Here is a 20195-nt window from a genome sequence, read left to right as displayed (position 1 = left end):
AAAAAGCTTCAGGCTTGAATTTCAAGTACGTAGTCATTAGTCATTTTGGAAAATCTTATCTTAAATACTTATTAAAGGGGAACAGTGACATGACAACAACGCATCAAAGGCAGGCTCATAAAACAATAATAAAGCACTTTCACAAAGAGGTCGATTTCCAAGACCATGGTCCACCCAGTAACTCTGTCCTAATGCCCTTCCTAAACTGAGAGGCAAGACACACAGTGTTTCCCAGTGTGTCTTTGAAGCCTCTTGTCAGGAAGTGACCAGGGACAACTTGGGTGCTGTAAGAGGGCAAGAACAACAAAGCCAGGACCTTTCCTTTGTGCATTTGCTCTGCCTCCACCATAGGTCATGTTTTCTCTTGTTTCCAGCAGTAAGCTCTCTAAGATGGGACATGCCTCTTACTTCATGTCTATACAAGTGCCAGGTGCTAGAAAAAATAATCTATAGGAGAAGTGCCAGCAAGACTGGCAGCATTCAGGAGGGTGAGCAGTGTTCTGCTGCATCTGGTGAGGAAACGGAGTGAGGTTTCATTCCAAAGGAAACGTGAAGAGATTGGCTTTACAAACTTTGTGGGTCACATCTTCTCTCTTGTGAAGTGGTCAGGATGTCTATGGTGTTATGACTAGTTTGGCCAAGGAGCAGCTCATGACCACTCAAAACTTGCTTAGCTGAGTTTGCTCTCTCTGAAGCAACTCAAAAAATAGCAGAAAACAGCAAATCATCCCCCTCCTTCTAAATCTGCTGGTTGGAGTACTTCACTCAGTATTCATACAAAATTTCTATTTACACACACGAGAATGTTTCCTAACTCTGGCTCACAGAATTGTCCTCTCAAGTTCAAATTACAGCACACTTGAAGGTCTTTATTCATAGTACCTTGTGAGAACTTACAGTATCCAAAACATATTCAGAATCAGAAAATACTACGGAACAGGCTTCTCTACAACTATTTTCAGCTTGTATCCATAGAAATAGAGGTTGGACAGGGGAAAATGCGCTCTGCTATTTTAAATAATCACTATATAATGATTACTGTAAAGTATGTGCTTTGTTTTAAGTGATCTGACACTCATTTCCATAGAAACAGAGAGAGGATAGCAACCCACTTGTTTGAACTGTCCTGTAGATTCTGTCTGTGTCAGAATGCAGGAATATAAAGCTTTTAAAAATGTGGGAAAAGCCTGGGGTTTTGCTCTTAATTTTATTTTATTTTATTTTATTTTATTTGTTTTAATCCTCAAAAGCCAAAGAGATATTTTTCTGACAATTCTTGTTATTGTACAATACATTCAGTGATTTTTTTCACTAATAGAAAATTTTAGGTCATCTAACTGAACTATTTTATTTCACTTTTTTCTTTTCACATTCACTTTTTTTTATTTCACATTGTTCACTTCTTAACTGACACACTAATTTTATTGCAATTTCCATACACTAAGCAATGATGCGAGTTTTGAATTGGCAGTTTGGCTGAAGTTCAGGGGGAAGTGAATAACACGGAGAAAAAGAAGTTAAGTGCTCAGATTTTGGCTTTGCTTTTGCGAAGCTTCCATGTAACAACACAATTCCTGCATTTCTGGCACTGTGAAATGATTTCTCCCCAAGTTCAAAAGAGAGAAACTGTCTGGAGCAGATGTGATATCTCTCCTGGATTCTAATTTCTGGAGTTTCAAGTGATTTTTTCTTTGGAGAAAAAAATGAATCTAATTCCTGTTGCTCATGAGGAAAGGACAAGGCTGAGATTCTGTAATTCTACATGATGAACATGTCTGGATTAGTTATATTGTCTTCCAACAACTGAGTATTGCCAGCTTGTAGGAGCTGCTTTCAAGGCTGTGGCACAGAGGTGCATTCTGCACATCATGATAAACACTTTCTCCCTTCCTGCCTTTGTGTTTTACACCACTGCCTCCAAGTTTGCTATTTAAGCACTACTCATCACAGGGAACAGCAGAGATTCGCAAAAATACTTTTTATATTTTAGGTCACTTGGTTTTAGGTTAATGTTGAATAGCAAAGTAGCCCCCATTCAGAGGGAGAAGGAAAAACATGTTTACATATATCTCTCTATCTCTATCTCTATCTCTATCTCTATCTCTATCTCTATCTCTGTCTCTATCTCTATCTCTATCTCTATCTCTATCTCTATCTCTATCTCTATCTCCATGCCATTCTACCGAAAGCATGTCTTGACTTCCTGTCAGCCACAGTGTCCCTAAGTTTTCTGCCTCCTGAGGAAGGCTTCCCTTGGAGGCAGATGTCTACAAGCAGGAGCACCCAGCTGCCTCTTATGCTGTCCTTCAGCCCTGACTGCTTCACCTCCCTGGAGGTTGCCTACATTTCCAACCTCTCCCAGTTCAGTCATCCCACTTGGAAACTGCCTTTGCCTTTGGGTTATACTTGCACAGTGCCAAAAGCATACCAGGCTCATTCCTGCACTCTGGGATGCTCTTTTGCTCACAGCACCACCAGGCTAGAAAAAGCTGTTATCTCACTGGGAAGAGAAGATTCACAAGTGCTCGTCAGGCAACAGCCCTGGCAGAGCTTCCGATTCAAAGCCTTTGAAGCACAAGTACGGGATACTTCCCAGTTATTTTTGATGCTTCATATGTTCTCCTGCACTGATTGTGTAATTGTCAGAAATCTATAGTCTGCTCTGTCTCTCACAACAGACTGAGTGGTCATTATTGACATCTACATTCCAGGGATTAATGAGCAGGTGTGAGGGAAGGAGGTGAAACACTTCCTGTTAGAGCTGTAGCAGGTGGCTGAATATATCTCTGTGCTGGCTGTATAGGGAGTGGAGGTTTGGCATCCTGAACCACAGGTGGTCTGACTGCTCTCACCTGAAGGTATGGCAGATACGTGGTGATGGCATCTAGGAATTTGGAATAGATAGGTAAGTTCACCCTAGTCATCTAAACACCTTTCTAGAGGATCCAAGTATGGCCTCCAAATGCTTTCTGTGTAAAAATCTCTGATGCTTGTTCATTTCTGCCTTTGGTGGGACTGACCTGAGACAGCAAGTGCAGGAAGTGTCAGGTTGAATGATCAGGTAAGGCAAGGTCGAGGGGAGAAAGGAGGGGAGTAGGGGGAGACTCCCACAAGTCTCCTTCCAGTTCCCCAGCTGGAAGGCAGAGGTTAACTGGCTGAGTTCAAAGGCAAACACTGTCCTTATCTGAAGCAGCCAGAAGCAAGGGTTTCACCTGCAGAGCTACTGTTTTCTCTCCCCATCTGTGTTTGCAGTTGCAGATTTTCAGAGTGATTTTATGCTGTTATTCTAGAATCTTTGATCCCATTTATCTGAGTTCAGTAACACTTGAAGGAAGGTTCCTGACCTCAGACAGGTTCATGTGAAACCTGTTTTGCTCTTATCTGCCCAAGACTAAGGAAGCATAGTCTGATGTATGTGATACCCAGTTGTTTTTCTGTGCGTGAAGAGGGACAGGGCGAGGAACAAAAGCGGATTCCGATTCAAACGTGAAGACCGAGTTGGTCGAAGTTCACTGTAACCTCTGAAAAGAGGTGCCAAACTTTGGAAATGCAAATCTGGACGCGTTCCAACTTCAGTTGGAACAGGAGGAGAGGAACAGATTTAATGCAATTAGTTTGGTTCCATCATCTTTCACCTACTGACTCGTGTGGGGTTTTTTTTCAGGAGAAAGATCAGTGTGAACATGCATGGCAGGATGTAAACAGTTGGATATTCATGTTTACCCACTTTATACCCCAGCACAGCCCCAGGAAAAAAGATGTTTTCATTCCCCATTTCCAGTGTTGATTCTAAGCTCTCTTTCCTGAGGACAGCTCTTACAGGAACTGGGAAGTGAGTGTCCTGATTTATTCCCTTGAGTCCCTCATACCTTAAAAGAAGCACCAAATTACATTTGAAGGTAGTTTAGCAGGTAGTGATGAAAATTTGTTTGAACTTCTCACTGGTTCACTTTTCTGTATCACAAAAGACTTCAGGGAACAACTTGAACTCTCTCAAAGTAACTTCAAGATGTTTCCTCACTTGGCAGTGAAAGCTTTAAGCCAAGCCTACACACTTCAAACTCAAGGCCCGCGGACCCGGAGTTGTAGCGCCGTGGGGATGCGGTGAGGTGCTGTCACGCACCGTCAGTGTGAGCAAACAAAGACCGTCCTTTTGCAGCCTGGAGAAGTCAGTGCTGTTTGCCCACTGAAATCCCTCGTCCAGAGATCCTGCCAGGCGTGGGTCCCAGCTGGGTTCCCTCAGGGACCCGTGGGCCGAGGTGTAGGGGCAGGAGTGGGGATGGAGCAGCAGCCTCGGCAGGGTCTGGCACGAGGGTCTGGAGGAGGCAAAGCAGGGAAGTTTGGCTGCGGGGAGCAGGAGTGATGGGGAGCACCTTGCACCTGTCTCGGGAAAAACACCAGCGGGGAAATGTGGTCACGAGTCGCGGTGTGTATAAGTCCGTGACAGTCCTCCAACCATTGCCAAGCAAGGATGAGGGGGGAGACGGTGAAATCGAGCCTCTGGAGCAGGAGGGAGGCGCGAACTGCTCGGAGAGGGGTGGGGAGAGCCGGGGAGGGCGGGCGAGGTGCAGCCGGGTCTGAGTCAGCCCGGCCGCACGATGTGCGCCGAGGGCAGTGCCCGGCACGGCGCCGCCAGGAGCCCGCGTCCCTTCCCGTCCCTTCCCCGCCGCCCCCGCGTCCCGAGTGCCCGCGCCGGCCGGACCCGCTCCCGCCGCGGCCGCTGGCAGGGCTGCTCTGCCCTCGTTGTCCTCTCCCCCTCCTCTTCCTCCTCCGCCCGCGCGGGGCAAGGGCAGCTCCGAGGGCAGCCCGGAGGGGCCGCAGCGCCAGCTGGGGCCGGCTGCACCATGTGAAGCGGCGGGGCTGCCCCCCCGCCCCGAGCCGCCCTCTCCCGCACCATGAGGGACGGGGATGCGGGGCAGCACCCACGCCGCGCACAGGTAGAGCCCGGGCGGCTCCTCCGCCTCCTGTCCTGCGTGGTCCTGGTGTGCGGGGCGGAGGTCGCGGCTCTCGCCGACTTCTCAGGTACGGGGCGGGCACCGAGCGACGCGATCCCGGGCGCGGGGGGCTGCGGAGCTCCGCGGGGCCGGGCGGAGGCGGACGCGCCGCGGGCAGAGTCCGGCCGGGGCTGTCAGCCCCCGGCAGTGCCCCGGGGGGACCCGCCACATCCAGCGCAGCGGCCGCGGGCTCCGGCCGGAACGCCAAACGGAGCCGCGAATTGCCCGGAGCTCCCGAGTGCCGTAACCCCTCCGCGGGGCCGTGGCCCGGGCCTGCACCCCGGGGAGCGCGGTCCGAGGGGCCGTGAAGAAGGCAGGGAGCAGGAGAGGGTTAAGGGCTTCCAGAGGGGCCAGGTGGGAAGGGACACGCGGAGCTGCGCTGTCGCTGCGCGGTGGGAACGCTGGGCGTGGATCGGCCAGGGCCTGACCAAAAGTGCGTGGAAGTCCCTGGAAAGGTTCCCACTTTCTCCTGGAGACTTGGAGTCGGGCCCTGAGGGAGCAAACAAGTGCTGCACTTCTCTGTGCTGGGAGGGAAGCTCGCAGCACCGGGATGAGGGGAGTCCCTTCCGAGCGAGCAGAGGCACCAGCTGTTGCCCAGAAATCCCAGGCGCGATCCCTGGGAAGGTGCTGCATCACTGCAAAGTGAAGTGACTGCAGAACTGGGAAAGCACCCTTGTTTCCATCAAGATGAGGAAGCAATCTCTATTCTTTGTTTGTGAAAACTGCACTCTCGTACCTTTTCTAGCGCTCCAGGACATCCCACTGCTGTTAGAAAGTTATTTAGAAGAGCTGGTTCTCTCTGGGTGTCACAGGGAGCACAGCATATTCCTGGCAGTTGGAAGCTTAAGGATCTGCCTCTAGGGCAGAAAGCAAACCTTACCCGTATTGAACAGAGCAGGACTTCCCAAAAGCCAGTCGAGTGCACTGGAACAAAGTTAATATATAATTAATAGCCAAAACGTGTTGTTACGCATTTTAGTACAGTTCGTGTTGATACTGTTCAAAATGCTGGTCATGGTTCTGCAGAAACTATTTCCTCAGTAACAGAAAAATACAGTTTTTAATTTTTAAAATTGTGTCTGGCTCCAGAAGCCTGAAATTTTCTAAGCAAGCAGCCATGAAATATAAAGACCAGAATTATGTGCTTGGATAAGCTACATTTCTCATATTAAATTCCTTTCACATGTAAAAGGCTTTTAAATGCTTGCGGTCTAATTCTTTGGTGGTTTTTGTTTTTGTTTTTTGCTTAACTGCTGGCTTGGGATGTTAGTTTTGGAATCACGTGGTGGTTGTCAACAATAACATAAAAAAAAATGTTCAAATTGTCCCTTTCAACTAGCCACTGAGTTAAAATTATCCCTTTATGTAGGAAAGTTCCTCTCACAGAAGTCTGTTCATTTTTCAAATGATGTTATTTAGATAAGGTTAAAGTATGGCTGTCTTCAGTGTTTATTGTGCACTGAGCTTTCCAAATAGGTAGAATGACCTGAGAAAAAAGCTATCTCACCCCAGAGATCAGTACTAAACATGACATACAGACGTTCCAGTAAAGAACACATAGAAAAGGAAAGCAGATTCCAGAATTCCTACCAGACTGGGAGGTTCCCAGGCCTCAACAAACTCTGCTCACATTTTATTTTTAACATGGAGATCTATTCCAGAATGACAGAAAAGACCAAAATGTTACTGTAACCTTTAAAAAAAAGCATCCAGATCACAGGGAGAAGTTTTTAGCTGCTTCAAACCCAGGTGCTGAGGACCAGGAGTTGCCAGAGGTGAGACAGCATCCTGCAGTGCCATCCCCAGGCCATTTAATGCTGTTAAAGAATTACAAGCTCCATAACAGCAGCTTCGAGATGAGTTTGTGGAGTTGCTGATTTTCCTTATTTGTTCTCTCCCTCGGCAGGAACAGCAACTCAGTTTTCCTAAACTCTGCTGAATATACATGGCCACAAACCTGGCCTGTTTAAAGTGCCTTGCAGCTGCCAAGTGCAATGAGGCCTCTACCCCACCAGCCCAAACTCTTTTCCTTTCTCCTCCTCTCCCCACCATTCTCACAGCTTTCCAGAGCTCCTTCCCAGACTGCTGCCAGGTTCCAACACCTGCCTGTGTAATCTCTGTTGTTCCCTTAATGCAAGTGTTAAATGGTGCCAGCAGTTCCACCATGCCCAGAGCCCTTTTTTTCATCACCAGGCCCCACTGTTTGCTTGTAACAACCCAAAGATGCTCCCTCATGGGATCTGTTTGGTGTTCTGCAAAAGGGAGTAGGGAGCAGTGTATAGTGAAGAGCTATTATTACTATTTATAAGTTTGACTTGTATTTGTGGTCTATATCCTTTCTACTGCCTAGAGCTGCAGGTTCTTGCTCTCGTCTGTCTAGCTTTTAACTGTGAGAAAAAAAATTCTCGGTATATTTGTTCGGGTTTTTTTAAGAGAGACATTTCTTCACTGTGCCATAATATTTTGTAGATTGGTATTTCCTAGGGAAGAAGAATGTTCTGAAGTAAGACACCAGCAGCAGTTCAAAATTCAACTCTGTGAGAACAACTCGATAGTCTCTCTTATTGGAAGTAATGTTGACACAATGAAATCTGCATAATCTATGTTCCTCTAGCAGCTAGAAGCAACAAACAAGAAATTTAAAGGTTGGACTTCATGATCTTGCAGGTCTTTTCCAACCTTAATGATTCTGTGAATCTATATTTATTAGTTCCATTGGTTACTGAAAGTGGAGGTGAGCTCTGAGGTCTGCAGTCCTCTGTGTGATTCATTTTGAAAGTGGAATCCAAGTAGTCATGCCCAAATTTAAACTGAAAGCTGAAGGTTTGGAAGAAGAGAGATTTAATCCACAGTTCTTTCCTTAGACCTTGATGAATATGAGAGTGATTCTACAACCACAGAATTTTCTTCCCCTCATGCCAGTTCTTCTAAAGACACCTTTTAACTAAAATATTTATTTTCGCAGTGATCAGTAGTAGCTTTTGGATCAGGTCCCATTCCAGGGTGCTGCTGTGAATTTTGCTGTTCTCCAGTCTCTGAATACTCTGGGCTCCCAGGACACTGTCAGAAGAGCCGTTTTGGGAACCAGAAGACAGGTTCCCAAACAGGCAAAACAAGGAGCTGGCAAAACCAGACAACCTCTTCCCAATATTTCACACTGTAGGTGCCCTAGTGCTATAGAAAGCCCAGCTGCTGAGGGCTTGGCTGGGGATGGTGGCATTTTGTGGGTACCTTCCCAACAGCAAGGATCACTGCTCCTCATCTCCTTTCATCCCCTTGCTCTCCACGCTGGCAGTGGGAACAGGCCCTAGCTCTCCATCCTATCGCTACTCCTTCTCCCACCTTTTCCCTGTCTTGAGAATTTTCTGTGCCTCAATTCCCTGCAGCTGACAAACTGAACTGACCCTTATCCATCTGAGAACAAACTCCTTTTCTCTGGCAACACTAAGGAACACCACCCATTTTTTAACGCTCCTTCCTTCTTTTTCTGTTCTCCTTGCTGTTCTGAGCTCAGGCTTGACCTCTGCTTGTCTCACTCACCAGTCAGTCTCCCTTTCTTTACCTGAATCCCAGCCAGATTTTCTGGGCAGCTTTCAAGAAATGTGGCTGTAACTGAAGATCAAAAATGAAGTAATTGTGATTGCACAACTGGGGTGAGGAATGACTTTCTGGATGCGAACACTAAGCGGCCACTGCTTAGGAGTAGAACCTTTTAATCTCTGTCCACTGGTTCAAGTTTTCTGTCTTTTCTTCCAAAACAGTTCAGACAGAACTGAGCATCACTTTAACTCCATAGACTTGGTCTCCTGACCCAACCACAGAAATAAGTGTATCTAATGAAAAAGCAAACCAGTTCACTCAAGAAATATAATCTGCTCCTGTGACCTTTCTGCATTAAAAGTTTCCATTAAGTTCTGTGGCATTCACCCATCCCAGATTCCCCCAGGTAAAAGGAAAGCAAACAAATGCTTTGAGCAAATGCTTTGTTTGTAGTAACGTGGCAGGATCAATCACTACCAACCACAATGATGCAGAGGTTTTTTTTGTAGGCTTTGTGTTGGTCAGATAAAATCCTATATAAATTTTCTTGAGTCAGTTCTGTTGACTCACTGTGGCAATTGCAGCATGTCCTTCAACCAGGATATTTAAAGAAGTGCTAGAAGGAGTGATGCAATGATGCATCTTCTTAATACTGCCTTGTAAAAGTCAAGTGTTCATTGCTTTATTTAAAGAAAAACATTTCATTTTAGAAATGTGTTTCATTTCAGTAATGTGTGAGTTAAACCTCAAAGTCCAGTTTAAAGTTTCTCCAAGTGAAGTGGGCTTTGGTCTGGGATTTGTTCTGTGGAATAAAGAGGTGTGTGTCAGAACTGAGATTTTTAGTTTAGATCATGGTGCTGAGACCTCAGGTTTTGTTTCAGGCTTGTCCCTGTAGTTCTTTTTGCCTTTCTGAGGATGTGTAACTTATGAAATCACATTTTAGATGTGCTAATATTTTTTGCTAAGTCCACTGATGAGATTTAGTTATCCTTGTCAGAGACACAAAAGCTTTGGTTCTGTCAAGTTGTTACACATTTTTGAGGCCTTTACAGTAAGCTAGGTCTTCATCACCAAGAAGGGATGCTGCCCCCAAAGCTTTCCTGACATGAATTAAGGGGTAGTGTGATGCTCTGGCTCCTGCAGATGTTGGAGAATTCAGACATTAGACACAAAACCTGAGTTCCTGAGCTCCACCACTCATGCTTGAGTCTGTCACAGTCTCCCAACTTTGGGGCAGGAAGCTTGGGGCAGAACTCTCTCTGTTCTCCCTGGGCAGATTGCTGGCACCTGACACACCATATGCTATTTTTATTCAAAATAAATAGCAGGGATGAGCTCCCCCCCTGCCTTCCCGTTCCATCTGCTGCTGATATCCTTCCCAGTAAGACAGAGCTTCCAGTCTCAACTTTATTAAAGAAAGGGACTATAGACTTGTTCCAGATAAATACTCAGTTTTTGTTGGAAGTGTCCCCAGACAGAGAAGGCACTGTCTGACCAGTCACCACTTAGCAGAATTCTGTCATCTGCCAGCCATAATCTACAATTAAAACTGAAATATTTTGATATATATTCCCCAACACAGAGAAAATAGTGTCTTAAGGGAGCTGAAGAGCAGAAGGAGGCGTGGTTGCGCCTTATTTGTTCAACATTGGTGAGTCATTTAATCTGAATTTCTAGGCATTTTAAGAGTTTTGCTTCAAAGGTCTATTGTGTGGCTTCTGGCAACAAATGAAATACCAGTGAGGTTTGGTTCTTCATTTAGAATTAATTTTAAAACATCACTCACTATATAAGACCTAATTGAAAGCCTATGGTCACTTGTCGGTTGGAAGAATTCCCAACGATTTCACTGGGCTTTGGATGAGGGTCTCAACCCGCAAAAATGTTTATTTTTCTTCTTTGTATTTAATCTTGGATGGGAAGACAAGTTATTCTTTCAGAATAATTTTGCAGGTTTTTTTAGTTTTTATTTCTTCAGGCTAGAACTGAGTTGAGTGCAAAGAAATGTGTTTGTAAAGAAAATCATCAAGCACTGAGAGTGAAGTGAGGGCTGTATTTTTGCTTTTCTAGCTTGGACTTACTGTACTATAAACCATCAGAACACTGCAAATCTATGAGGTGCCAGATTTCTGATTTTTTTTTCTGATTTTTTCCGATTTTTCCTAATTTTTTTCTGATTTTCTGTTTTATTTCTGAATGTCAAATATAAGTGGGGATACAAAAAAAAAAACCCCAGAGCTTTAGTCAGAGTTCTGTTTGCAAAACGAAACCTGTGCTTTGTTTTCTGAGCTGGCAACAAACAGCCCCCTGGCTCTCTTGGGGAACATGAACATGGAGGTTCATGATCATAAATCTGAGTTTTCAGACAAACATTTTCCTCTAGCTCCTGAGGTTCTCCTACTTGCAGTCTTTGGGAATATTACAAGGTTTTTGGGCATAAAGAGCCTCTCATTCTGGCTCCAGAAAGTGTTGCTGCCCACAGAGCCTTTCTCTTGTGATTTCTGGTTAATAGCACTTAGAAGAGGCTGCTCTGTCTCCAGTTAAAAGGAGGATTTTTGGCAAGGGCAGAAAAGAGCCTGAAAGTCTCCCTTAACCCATGCCTCTTGTCAGCTTCTTTAGATGGGATGGAGAAAATCTTCCTTTTCTATTGGAGTACTTCCATACTAGGTCCCAGGACGAGTGTCTGCCCTTCTGGCTTCATGGAATAGCTGAGAGAAGTGTAACTGATTGTAGAGTGGAGTTTACTACAGACCTAAGATTTTGGGGATCAAGAACAGTTTGCCTCTTCCTGACACAAGAAGGAAATAAAAACAGAAAGCAAGTGAGATAACCAGGAGTGCATAGAGATTTCTCCAATTTCCTCAGAAAGCCATTGGGATCCAATAAAACAGGCATCACTCCTAGGAGACAACACAGGGAATGTGAAAAGGTAGATCTGAAGGGCAGAGAACACCTGTGGGTGGGGGTGAGAAACAGAAGAGGCATGTGGTGTCTAAGTGCAGGATTCATGGGCTTTCCCATTCTGCAGAAATGTAACTCACCTAACTGCAAGTCTGAGCTGAGTGGCAGAGAGGAAGAGGTTGTGTGTCTCCTGGAGAAACTGGGACCAAAACGTTACGGGTCTGTTCTTCATTCATATGACTTGGCTTTTGTTTTTCTAGCAAGAGCTCATGACTTGGCTTCTTGAGTGTGCTGCTGCTCTCTGAATAAATCCTGTCTAAGCTGGAGTGTGAATGATGTTTTGCGCTGAATTATCTGCTAGTTACCTGGCCTTTTCTCTGGCTTAAGCAGAAGCAAGCTCTTGCTTAATTTGAACCTCAGATGTAACACACCGTGGGAATTAGGTTCAGTAAGATGAGTATGATTCATGTTATGACCCATGAGGCGGAAAAAATGAAGACAACCTCCTTAGGAAAGCATACATGTAGATAAAAGAGTTCATGGAAAACCTGACTGATATCTCAACCACTGCTTTGATTGCCACACTATCCCAAAAGCATCCTCACTACTAACTTAAGCATTTTCTTCTCGCAGACTTAATCCTTCATCTGTCAGTAAGGCCTGCAGAAACAAACTGCTCCACTGGCATCAGGCTGATGGCTCTCCAGGATAACCATCCTGTCTCTCCAGCTGCCAATTCACTTGCAGCATTAGTCACTGAGACTGAATTGAAAGTGGCAGCTCAGGATTCAATTTCCATGAAACTTGTAGGAACTTTATTTCTTCAAGCCCTGCACCCCTCAGGTTTGAAACTGGTCGTTAAGCTTAAAAGGTGTTGGCTGGAATAAGAGAATGCCAGATGGACAGAGGTCAGGATCTCATAAGCTTCATCTCCTTTAGAAATGAACAGCAAGAAGAATAAACAATGCTTCTGGTCTAAGTGTATTTCTTACTGATTAAAGACTGCGACGTGGAACGTGGCTAGAATGAGTCAAACAGGATGTTTACAGGGCACTTAGGTAAAAAAGAATAAAATGATGCAGCAAGAAACATAGTGTCATGAATTTTAGAAACAGTCTCTTTCCTGGGTAACATTTAGCCCTCCTCAATTCCTAATCCTAAAAAAGAACTGCCCACAGGCAGAACTTGCAGACAGCCAGGTGAAAGGGAATGCCAAGAGGCAGATCCTTGTGGACAAGGCAGGATCTGTGGCACAGCCACCTCAAGACCAGCAGAAGGTTGGCAGATGGGATTGGGGCTGAAACTTGGAAGTTAATTTCTCCTCAATGCTTCCTTCACAAACCAAAAATACTGGTGGGGAAGTACTGCAGCTGGATCCCAAACACCAATCAATATCAGAGTCGTGCTTCTAATGGTGTTTGTAGTAGAGTTTATTAACTATTCTGTTATCACTGCATGAAATCTCTTCCTTCAAACTCACCAATCTGGCTTGTGTATTTTTAATGAGTGTTGGCACAATTCTTCACAGAACTGTGGGAGCTGATGCAGATTTACCGGATGGATTAGCCTTCTGGGACTCCCACAACAATATGTGTGCTATTTCGATCTATTCTGATCTAAAATAGATTGGTATGTCTTTAAAATTAGCTAGCAAATTCCTGTGCTAATTAAACGAAATTGAACGATGCACAGGAACTGACGTTAGTAAATCTGTGTATGAAGGCCCAGTTCTGAGAACCTTTATAGCTTGTGGACTGCTCAGCCACAGCCTTTAAAAATTGTGCATTGCAAAGCTGCTCTCCTACCAAGAAGACACTGCCTGAGCCAAGGCTGAGATTGCTTTCAGTGTGTACTGGGCATTGGGCTCACAGCCTGAAACGCCCTTCTCCTTGATCCTTGCCTCTGAGGAGCTCATGCCAGTGCAGAGAAGCCAAACTGAACAGAACATACATAGAACTTTCTAACTTCACAGATTTTCAGTGTTTTTAAGGGGAAAAAAAAAATCTGGATTTCCATATCTTCAGGTCCACTGCTACCCTTATCGTTGCTATTCAAAGTGATTGTGCCAGGAGGAAGTGGTTAAGTATGAGAAGCTATTACCTCTTAAGAAGTCTTTTTCACACAAAGAAGTATCTCTTTATTTTCCTATGCCAGTTATTTTTGTCAGTCATTTTTTAAATCATTTATCAGTCCTCCTTTTCAGTAAAAAGTGATCAGTAAGGCTCAAAGCTTTGTCCAGCTGCTCAGCCTCAGTGTTTTGTGTGGTTCTCTGGTGCTATGTTTTTGTAGCTGAAGTTCTTTGTCAACACAGTGGATGCTGTGACTAATTTGGCTAATTCGGGAAGAAAGGATTACGCTTGGATTCTGCACTGGTGTTTTGAGGCTCAGTAAAAGATTACAATGAATGAGCAGTCTGGGTTAGACAGACAGTTGGTGGGATGATACCTTCTGGCCTCCAAATCAATGGGATCTTTATGTTCCTCTGTGCTTCAGGCTTAACTTCTGAGCCAGTCTCTAACCTCTCGTACATGATTCCAGATGCAGAGCACCCCATACATTGCTTATGAATGTGTGTCCTGGATTAATGGGAAAGTGCCTAGTGGGGCTTTCACACAGAGGTGTAGAGATGTTTTTGGGACACTGCAGTATTTGCCAGGGTTTTTCTAATTTAGACAATTCTCATGATAGTTAACTTTTTTGGTATAGTTTTATATTGTTTTAAAGAGTGAAATTTATTATTTCTGAAAAAAGAGGAACTTTATAGTCCTCCTCATCACAGAATGACACTTGGAAAAGTAACTGCTGCAGCTGAACACCATCTCCTGCTCCATTACCCAACCCAGAAAACAATGAAAAAACCTCAATATTAGGTTTAAAACACTACGTCATCTAAGGTTTTTTTAGGGCCTGGTTATGATTCTCTTTGCTCGGCGCAGGAAACCCCAAAACTCTGATTGCCCAGCCCAAGTGCAGATAGAGCCATGACCTCACTCCATGCACGCTGGTTGTGCTCCAGCCCTCTCTCTGCCCTGCTCTTCAGGGAAAGGGAATCTCCTTGGCCATCTAGGAGCTAGTGAAGACTTCCCTGACATGCAGGGGACCAGGACCTGGAGGTCTCCTGGAGTCCAGAAACAGCCTCTAGCTCCCGTATTTAGACAGTAAAACAAAGTTTTCCCCAAATTCACAGCTAGCAGATATTGATGAAGTAAACATAAAAGGAGAGGACAGGAAGCTGCCCAGGAATAGTTCAACCCTCACAGTGCCCTCACTCCTGATCACTATGGCTGGAATTACTGGTAGAGATGATACCTGATTTCCCCCCAACTTTACATTGTTGTCTGGCTTTATTTGCTCCCTCTGGGAAAATGTGTTTCTGAACAGAAGTCAGTACATAATATAGGAATGCTCATGGTCTCAAGAAGGTGAAGCTTCTACCAGGGTGACTACAAGCCACCCTACCCAGGAAAGGAGGAGAAGCAGCAGCTGCTGGGAAGGCTGCTGAGTGCAGGGCAGGCAGTGCCCTGCGACGAGGAGAGGGCCAGCATGAGCACAGGAAAGAACCTGGAGTTCTTCAAAGAGTAAGAGGAAATCATGACACTTGGAGTGGGAATCCTTCCTCAGCATGGGTTGTGAGCTGCAAAGAACGGACTGTTCCATGTGTGTCTGTGTGTGCAGTAATGAAAATTGCAGGTTGATGTGGTCTGCCTTGTGAGATGAACGATTTAGATACTGTGTCACCACTCCTCTTATCAGAGAACATTAGGTTTCAGCAATTTCCATTACTATTTTTATCCTTTATTATGTGCAAATACACAAGGATTTTAATAAAAGCAGTCATGCTTAAGCTGCTTGGAAGGCTGGAGAGCAAGATATCTTATTCTTACCATTCTATCTAATGTAATTTTTAAAAGTGAACCATATTGCTCTTACAGAATCAGAGCAAGATTTTTATAAAGACATTTTCTTAAAGGATTGAATAGTTGCAATTGTTGGAGAAAGGTGCTTAGATGCTGGATTAGGAATTTGCAGGATCAAAGTAGCAGTTAAGATGCCAGGGAACTCATCCAAATCACAGCATAGCTGATATTCTTTAGGGAATACTGGACTGTTTTGTATACAGCACTCTTGGCCCCAAGTAACTTAAAACCTGAAGGATTGAAATGATTAAAAATATTGGGACATATCTTTGAGGTGTTAAGTGCCCACAACTCTTGCAGGGCTGAATACTCTGGCCCTTCATGCCGCGATGGGGATGCCAAAGGTGCTCAGCAAACGCCACAGAAGGCCCCTGTGCAGCACTGGCCACAGCAAAGTCACCTGGGTGCACTTGGGCATCTGGCCCGTTCTCCTGGCAGCACTCGGCATCGCTCAGGAGCAGGCTGACACAGGAGGGGCTCGGGCAAGGAACTGCAGTTATTTGTGATCTCAGTTACACAGAACACGTAGGGCATGGATTTGGTTGTGGGCTTGGCTATTCTTTTTAACCTGTGAGAAGCTGTGGGGATTGCTGCTGGACTGGTCTCCTTGAGATCAGAGTGCAAATGCAGGGCATGAAATTCTTTCTGTCCCAGCTCCAGTGCCAGTGCCCAGACTGAGGTCAGTGAGATGGGAACTCCCCTACAGCTCTGCTGTGCTGGAAGGTGCATCTGCCTGACTCCTGTCCTCGCCTGGGCTCGAGATGGGGAACAGTAAAGATAACAAGGGAGCAGGCTTCTCCTTTCTCCAGACTTAACAACTGATAGGGACGCTGATTTTCGCTATCCAGATGTACAGCTGGAGCTAGAAAAGATGCCGGAGAACTGAAATGTTTTGACCCATCCCTGGAAGTGTTCAAAGCCAGACTGGATGGAGCTCTGTGCAACCTGTTCTAGTGGAAGGTGGCAGGGGGGTTGGCATTGGGAGATCTTTAAGGAACTTTCCAACTCAAGCTGTTCTATGATTATAGGATTTTCCTATCTTTTGCTTGGACTACCAAAGTTTCTATTTAAAAACTTTTTTGAAAATCACTTGTCTTTGGGCAAAGTTTATGAAGGGCAGAAGTGTGAAAATTAAATGGCATATTTTATTTAAAGATCATATTTTAATTAAATAAAATGAGTGAACTATTTTTTTGTATTTTCTTTGAGAAATAATTTTAACAATACAAAAAAGCCCCTGATTCAGCCACAGCAACAAAATGTTCCCACAAGAAATGTGAAGGGTTTTTTTGCCTCCATCATACTTAAAAGTGTACGAAACACAACTGCCCACGAGCCCAAAAGCGCGGCACATCCTTTTAACAAGACATATAAGGAATACCTTAGGCAGCTGGAATGCAAGAACCTGGCCCAGAAAACCCAGTAACATCCTTCTGACTGCTGCAGACACGCCCTGAGATCGTGAGCCCACGCACGGTCCGTACAGCACATCCTGCTGCTGCTGCAGTGCTGGGAGGTCCCGCACTCCCTGCCACGAGACCGCTTGTGTTTTCCAGCCCAGAGCACTACGGGCACGTAAGGGGTGACCCATTCAGAGAACTGGGTGGCTGCACGCCAGGCGTATAACCTTGACTACAATGCCCTTTCTGGAGACTGACTGTGGTTTTCTTATTATCTAACGAGCTTGTCATTTCCTGTGCTAGTTGTAACAGAGCTGAATATTTTCTAGGTTACCTAACGAAGCTCCTGCAGAACCACACCGCCTATGCCTGCGACGGGCAGCACCTGAGCCTGCACTGCCCTCGGCACTCCACCATCAGTGTTCAGTCAGCACTGTATGGGCAGGACCCCCACATGTGCACTGCCTGGGAGCCTGAAACCAGGATGACAGAGCCCAGGAACTGCGTGGCACCCACCTCTCTGCAGGTACTCATGTTGTAAAGGTTCTGCAGGTACAGAATGTTTCTGACAGTCTCCCTGACGTTTCTGTTCTCAGCCTTGAATGAGACGACACCGTACCTACGGCAGTTTACTGCTAAAAGTGCTACAGCTGGCAGTGTTTGTCTGGACAGCAGGGTATCACTGCAGGAGTGTGAGAGCTTTGAAGATTGCCTCCTGTTGTGATGAACCTTGCTCTGGAAACCCCATTCCTAAAGTTCCTTAAAATAGTCCGCTCCTTTCCATTCAAGGGCTGGTCAGGACTGAGTTGACCAGTCTTGATCTATCACACAGGCCCTCCTTGACCCCAGGGGAGAATACAAGCATTGGACAGAGGAGGGTTACAAACCCAGTGAATAAGATGGCATCCTGGTTGGCATTTGGCTTGTTGCATGCCTGTCTTCCCTCACTGAAAGGCACAACAACAGCTAAACAGCAAACCCCAAGAACTTCTGGTTCTGGAAGACCTGCATTTCTGACTACCTGATTTGTATCAGCAACATCCTACGGTTTGTTTGCTGGGCCTGCTTCAGTATAGCTTAAAATGATTTATACTTCATCAATTATTACTTTCTGCTGTGGAGACTTTTATGACAAGGTCTGACTTACACTGCTGTCCCAGGCTTGTTTCATCTTAGTGAAAAACACCCAGTGTTGTTTCAAATTCAGTAAATCATTGCAAAAATGAGTAGTCAAAGGAATCTGAACATGTTCTGTTGGTTAAACTTGTAAATGCTTTACAGAAGTCTTGATGGAGTTTGCAACATTTGTGTCTGCAGACCACATGTTCCTTCTTGACATCAGGGAATGTCTGTTCCCACCACTACTGAGTTGAAAGGCATTATGAAGTGGTTTGGCAGTAATATCTTCTCTCTAAAACAGTATTAGGGCAATTTTATAAGTGTGGCTCGCCCATGATGTACTGCAGTTTTTGAGGACATTCCAGACATGACCCATATGGGCAATGTGAAAGTACATCTCTCCACCAAAAACAGCAGGCCAGATGCATCCTTAATGTTATATTACTGACTGCAGTAAAGTGGCACCAATGATTATTTTGGGCTTGTGAGTGCCTTTGTGAGCTCCCCATGGGCATTTTTTTCCTTGCATATAATAAACACAGCATGGGGTAACTGTTGTATAAACTACCATCATGGTTTGGGCACTGTGGCTGGTCAAAGGCATGGAAGCATTTTGGCAAGGCCATGAATTGGTGTGAGATACAAATGCTCTGCATCTCAGGGAGTTCCGGTTCTATTAAGGAGAAGGGATACAGTTTGTAAACTGATTTCTTAGAAAAGAGCACCGGTGACCTCATCCCTCCTCCCCTTCCCTTTGGAACTAGATCTGCAGTCTGCACAGGCAGGTGAAATGATGCCCTGTAGCTGAGAGAAAGCATCACAGGCACGTATTACAAAGACCTCCTGTCAGAGGGATCACTGCAAAGCTGGATCTGGCTAGAGACAGTAACTGCCTGGTGCTATTTTGAGTATCATTATTTGCTTTTGTAGCTGTGCGCTTTTGCACAGCATCGTGACAGAAAATACGACTGCTGTTTACATTAGGCAGGAGAAAACACAAACAGATGCACAGGAGATTATTCAGCTCAGGTGCAAACAGAAGGTGACTCAGTAGGGGACAGCTATCTCTATTTACTAAAGATGTAACACTCTTTCACTGGTCCCTTCCAGAACTATCCCAATTAAGGAGGAGTTATTTGTTTGACTTGCAACTCTGTAGAAGGAAAACTGACTGATAAAATTAGGTCTGCTGTGCTTTCCCTCTCTTTTAAACTCTCTAGAGTGCATTTAATGCTTAAAAAGTGTTGGATGCATGTCCTCTTCCTCTGCCAATGGGAGCTGCAGGATCACTGCAATGTTTTGCCAATTTGTGTCATTGCTGCTTGGGAGGGAAAGTTTCCAGTGATGGCAGCAGAGATCCAGCCACTGCCAACTCTCTCAGCCTGGAAACAGGAATGCAGCTTGTGCCACCACAGTGGCAAATTTGTGATTTGGTCTCTTGGTATGACTGAGACCTCTTCTGATGAGATACAAAGCAAAAGTTCTCATAGATTTTGAGAGATTACCTAAAACTATCAGAATGGTTTATTACAGTTACTCCTGTTAAGAGTGGGGTGACCCGGAGATAATACTCTCCTTTGTCACAGCCTGCTGTGATTTTAAGCATCATGAATCCCGTGCACAATCATACAGATTATCCAAATGCAGTGTCAGAAAGGCCCTCTCTTAAATGAGTTTTGAGGGTGAATAAGAATTTCCTAAATACACTGCTGCATTTAAATTGGGTGCTTTGGCTTGTGACCGTGTTAAAAACTGGACAGACTGGCCCTGGCAATGGCTTCGTATTTTGTGCAGCTCCAGTTCCAAGAGCACAGCTAGAGTGGGAGCACCAGTGTGAGCAGTATGAGCACTCAGTCATTTTGCCAGACTGGGAGAGAGCCCACATGACCTTTTGTGTATAACCCTGCTGACCTGTTTGTTACAGTCTTCCAGGAAGACTGTAATTAAATTATTATTAATTTAATAATAATTAAATTATATTATTTAGTATAATAATGCTATATTAAAACATTATTCCACTCCCAGGGAAGCTGCACAGTAAGAAGCAGGATATATTGCTGGGCCAATAAATTTGGAGGAGATATGACCTTAGATGAGCATTAAAAGACACCCCACAAAACAAGACAAGGAGGCTGAGGATAGACTTGCACATCTGTGCTACCCAGTCAAACTAATCCTGAAATTTGCTTGTGGTAAGTCAAGCAAATATCTGATAATGTGTGTAACTGCAAGTGAGAAGGAAATGTCCCTTAAGCAGGAGATCCTACACATGGCCTGAAGCTCGGGTTGTGCTTGTCATTAGTCAGAACTCTTTCAAGTGAAGA

General features: G+C 44.9%; 1 protein-coding gene and 1 long non-coding RNA gene across 2 annotated transcripts in view; both read left to right on the top strand.

The window, feature by feature from the left end:
* Nucleotides 1–3859: 3859 nt before the first annotated feature.
* EVA1C (eva-1 homolog C) overlaps nt 3860–20195 on the top strand; it is a 32444-nt gene continuing 16108 nt past the window's right edge. The window contains exons 1-2 of the mRNA XM_063419397.1: nt 3860–5022; nt 17082–17278. Of these exons, the coding sequence (XP_063275467.1) occupies nt 4896–5022; nt 17082–17278 (324 nt within the window). The 5' untranslated portion in view covers nt 3860–4895. The remainder of the gene's footprint in view (nt 5023–17081; nt 17279–20195) is intronic.
* LOC134561989 (uncharacterized) lies at nt 5033–12524 on the top strand. Its single transcript, XR_010083037.1, has 2 exons — nt 5033–11654; nt 12069–12524. It is a non-coding gene; the product is annotated as an uncharacterized LOC134561989 (long non-coding RNA).

Source organism: Prinia subflava, chromosome 25, assembly GCF_021018805.1.
Source record: "Prinia subflava isolate CZ2003 ecotype Zambia chromosome 25, Cam_Psub_1.2, whole genome shotgun sequence".
Taxonomy (NCBI): Eukaryota; Metazoa; Chordata; class Aves; order Passeriformes; family Cisticolidae; genus Prinia; species Prinia subflava.
Note: the sequence above shows the minus strand (reverse complement) of the source record. Positions and strands in the feature narration are given on the sequence as shown.